The sequence below is a fragment of the Arachis duranensis genome, chromosome 4 (genome assembly GCF_000817695.3).
Source record: "Arachis duranensis cultivar V14167 chromosome 4, aradu.V14167.gnm2.J7QH, whole genome shotgun sequence".
Taxonomy (NCBI): domain Eukaryota; kingdom Viridiplantae; phylum Streptophyta; class Magnoliopsida; order Fabales; family Fabaceae; genus Arachis; species Arachis duranensis.
The window spans coordinates 100,594,084-100,598,809 of record NC_029775.3 but is presented as its reverse complement, the minus strand read 5'-3'; the positions used below and the strand labels follow the sequence as shown (position 1 = coordinate 100,598,809).

The 4,726-nt window shown below is 33.8% G+C and overlaps 1 protein-coding gene across 1 annotated transcript; it reads left to right on the top strand.

The window, feature by feature from the left end:
* The first annotated feature begins 2,176 nt into the window (after positions 1–2,176).
* LOC107485242 (CBL-interacting serine/threonine-protein kinase 14) lies at positions 2,177–3,848 on the top strand. Its single transcript, XM_016105757.3, has one exon. It carries the CDS (start codon positions 2,352–2,354, stop codon positions 3,639–3,641), a length of 1,290 nt encoding a protein of 429 aa, XP_015961243.1. The 5' UTR covers positions 2,177–2,351; the 3' UTR covers positions 3,642–3,848.
* The last annotated feature ends 878 nt before the right edge of the window (positions 3,849–4,726 follow it).

Genomic DNA, 4,726 nt, shown 5'->3' with positions numbered 1-4,726 from the left:
TTAGACAGTCCATTTTTTTTTTAATTAAGTCTAACTAAGATATTTTATGTGTATTTTTTTTTTACTTACATGTTTTCTTCTTCTTATGTGTGTATTGTGTTGCTTTTTTTTTTGAATTTTTTTTTTCATCTTTCTCTTTTTTTTCTGCTCCTTTTTTATTAGCATCATTATCATTATTTTTTTATTTTTTTAATTAAATATCACACAATTAATTTCACAATAACAAAAATACATCATTTAGTTATAAATAGTACTGAAATTTTTTATGAATGACACAAATTTGGTGAATGGCACAAAAAATCTTCAAAAGACTACAAGTCCAAAACTAACTCGCTTCACTAATAAAATATATTTAAATGTATTTTAAATTCAAAAGACACATCAAATTATTACAAATGACACGTGAATGATTAAGGGTGTGTTTGGCAAACACGTTGGGAAGGAGAGAAGCCCGTTTGAGCTTCTTGAAAGTTTCACTTTGATGTTTGACAATTTTTATCTTTGTGAACTTCTGCCTCTGAACCCACGTTTAGGAGAAGCTCAAATTTATAGCTTCTGCATTTCATGTTTCACGTTTCATGTTTAGGAGAAGCTAAAATATTTCTTTTTTACCAACCCTACCCTTCATTTTCTTCTATAAGAATGATATTAGTAACTATTATCTTCACATTGAGTAAAGAAAAATATTGTGCCCCATTTTCTTTTCTTTGATTTCGGACCAAGCTAGTGGATCTTTTCTTTAAAGTTGATTTGGGCTAATAATTAAATTTGGTCCAATAAGAGTAATAATAATTCAGCCACAACATTTAACATTTTTATAACCAAGGCTGATTCTCTTTCAACATCTTGGGCTTTTTTTCGGCCCAATAGTAAAATCTGCACAGCAAAATTATTTAATTAACACATATGAACCAAAATCAAATTAATAATTTTGTAATTAATCATATTAATAATGTTTAATCATCACTAATTTAATTTAGAGTTTTCCAAATTCATCAGTTATATTTATTATCAAAATTTTGTATAATATAAATTGATCCTATAAAAAAGGACAAAATAAATAAAAAATTAATTATAAGTAACAATAGAGTCATAAATAATAAAAATTTATAGTCTAAAATAATACTAAATTAAAGAGTACTGACGATACTAAAAAAATTATAGAATATTTTTTTGTGTGACATTATAAAATTTATAGTACTCTCTTTTATATTTTTATTTTTTATTGTATTTATTTTATTTATATGACAAATATTTTTTATATTATTTTTTATAGTATTCTGATTTTACAGGTATATAAAATTGATGTCTATTTTAGTAATTTTTCATCTAAAAGTGATTTTGAGTAGTATAATCCAAACAACATTTATTTTACTATAATCAATTTTGATATAAAGATTACCAAACATAAATCACGTTAACTCAAACTAACTTATCATCAAAATCAATTTTACAAAATCAATTTTATGGGTTTGCAAACTGTAATCCAAACACACACTAAATCTCTTATATATTAGTTCAATTGCCACATAATCAATTCAATGACAACAAAAGCACATTATTTAGTTAGGATGACGCAGAAATTTTTTATAAATGACATAAGAAATCTTTAAAAAATTACAAGTCCAAAATTTAAACTCACTCACCCAACAAAATACATTCGAATATGTTTTAGAATTAAATTTGTAAATGACATAAAAATGACTAGACCTCTTATATATAAGTTTAATACGACTCAAACTACTTTAATATTAAAAAATACATCATTTAATTAGAAATGACGCGATTAAAAAATTCATGTGTTGATTAAAAAATTTTATGTCAAAATTAAAAAAAATTTTATTTCACAGTTAAACATTTTCAGTGTTATTTTTTTATAAAATAATATAAAATTAAAAATTAAAAATTATTAAATAATTTAATAAATTTAACTAAATTATCATCAAATAACTATCAACTAAATATTTAAAATACTAAATTTTTACCATTTTAAATATGATATAATATGTTTTATGCGCAATGTATACATAATTTTAATTTTCCAACAAATTTTACTTAGCACGCAAATAGAATTTTTATCAATTTTTTAAAACCATATCGTTGTCTTAAAAGTAAATGATGAAATACAGTAATAGTATACAACACACACCAGATGAGTCTTTAAATACTCATTCTTTATCTCTCTCCCTACACCCAAATAGTAAACAAACACTTCCCACCTATTCTTCTATGTCACAAAGCCACTTGGTTCCTTCTCTTTCTATTCGAATCTTCTCACACGAAAAACCACTTCTTCCCATCGAGTTTGGTTAGTTACGTCAGTTAAGTTAGTTAGTTAGTTACCTCAAACTATGAGCTACTCCAAAAACGACGCCGTCGTGGAAACCGAGCCAACGACACCACCAACACAAAACGACAGCACCGTTTTGTTCGGCAAGTACGAGCTCGGCGAACTTCTGGGCGTAGGAGCGTCCGCTAAAGTGTACCACGCGACGCGCGTGGCCGACGGTGGAAGCGTGGCAGTTAAGGCCGTTAGCAAACGCAACATCGTTTCCAACTGCCATGCAGCCAACGTGGAGCGCGAGATCTCCGTCACGCGCCGCCTCCGCCACCACCCAAACATCATCAACCTCCTTGAGGTCCTCGCCACCAAGACCAAAATCTACCTTGTCATGGAGTTCGCCGCCGGCGGAGAACTTTTCCAAAAGGTCGCCCACGGCGGCCGCTTGACGGAAGACGTCGCCAGAAAATATTTCCGGCAGCTCATTTCCGCCGTAAAGCACTGCCACTCCGCCGGCGTCTACCACCGTGATCTCAAGCTCGACAACCTCCTCCTTGACGATGACGGCAACCTTCAAGTCTCCGATTTCGGGTTGAGCGCCGTGAAGAACCAGATCCGACCTGATGGCTTGCTCCACACAGTTTGTGGGACCCCTGCTTACGTGGCACCTGAGATCTTGGCCAAGAAAGGATATAATGGCGCCACGGTGGACGTGTGGTCCTGCGGCGTCGTTTTGTTTGCATTGACAGCGGGTTTTTTACCCTTCAATGATTACAATATTACAGTTTTGTACAGGAAGATTTACCGCGGTCAGTTTCGGTTTCCAAAGTGGATATCTTGTGGATTAAGAAACCTTATATCGCGTTTGTTGGATGTAAATCCAGAAACGCGAATTACCGTTGACGAGATTATGCAAGACCCGTGGTTTAATTCGGGTGGGTATAAACTTAATCGGGTTCTTGTTGAAGAACCCGAATGGGAGAAGAGTCAAATAAAAATTAAAACGTTAAATGCATTTGACTTGATATCTTTTTCGACTGGGTTGGACATGTCGGGTCTGTTTGTGAATAACGGTGTTCTGAATCATGTGGAGCGATTTGTCCTGAGAGAGAAAGTAGAGAGGATACTAGAGAAGGTGGATGAGTTGGCTAAGGGGACCAATTTAACAGTGACAAGGAATGAGAAATGTGAAGGTGCAAGGTTGGAAGGGCAAGATGGTAATTTAGTTGCCCTTGTGTTGGTTTACCGGTTAACGGATGAGTTGGTGGTGGTTGAAGTCAAGAGTATTGGAAAGATGAATTGCAACCCCAACTTTATGAGTTGCCTCATGGATAACGGGCATAACTCTTTAGAATTTTAGAGGAATTTGTTTTATTAATTTCTCAGGTTACTGAATAATTAATTTGGTAGCTACAAGTTATGCTTTGGATGCCATTTTTTAATTATTTGGTTGTTGATTTTGTTTATTTTGGGAAAAAATTGAGGAGTAGTTATAATACCCACTTAGTTTGCTAATAATATGTAAATACAGTAATTCACTTAAATATATTTTTGAGTGTTTCGTAAATCTTAGTTTTGGTTGTTCCTAAAATTTTTATTTCTATTTTGTTATAAACTTTGTATAAACATTTGATTTTGATATTTATATAAAAATTTATTTCAATACATATTTTTTTAATTTTCTCAAAAATATTTTGTTTGTCGCTGAAAACATATGATAATTATTTTATCCGTGATTCAGATTATTATTTTAGTCAAGTTTAACAAAAGAGAAAGTATGTTAAACCAATAAATTTAGTGTATAATGTGTACGATAGAGATAAAATTGTAATTAATATTGAATAATAAATAAATAATTAATTTTAATAATTACTAATTTAAAATTTAAAATAAATAAAAATTTACAACAGTTACGTAAACTCAAAAAACGGTCTCTCTCTCATTTGATGTGACTGGCTTTTCGTCGGTCTTTTCTTCGCTTACCGGTGTCGTGCCGCCACAGACATCTGCCGTCGTCGTCTATAGTTCCGGCTGACGCCGACGTGCGCACAACGAACGTCCAATAGCACCGTCACGTAGTTTGCGTCGTTCTCGCAGTCCTGCATCACGCCACTCGTGCAGTCCCTCCTCCGTGCCGACGATTTCTCCTTCCCAACGTCTCTCTCACACTCCTTCTCACCTTGCAACCCGTGTCGTCTCAGTTTCTATCTCCTACGACGAGATAACCTACCTCCGCGCCTGATCCTACTCCCACATGCCCCGCACTCTACGCTGATACAACTCGTTGCCCTCGGCGTCGGCGGCATGGTTGGTGCCAGCGTCTTCGTCACCACAGAACGCGCCACTCATCTTTACACTGGTCCCGCTGTTGTCTTCTCTCCCATCCTGTGCTTGACAACAGGAATCAAGTACAAAAGTGAAAGCTTTTTTTTGATGTAGATGTTC

Excerpts from the sequence above, each read along its gene's own strand:
- LOC107485242 (XM_016105757.3), top strand. The coding sequence starts at position 2,352 with ATGAGCTACTCCAAAAACGACGCCGTCGTGGAAACCGAGCCAACGACA.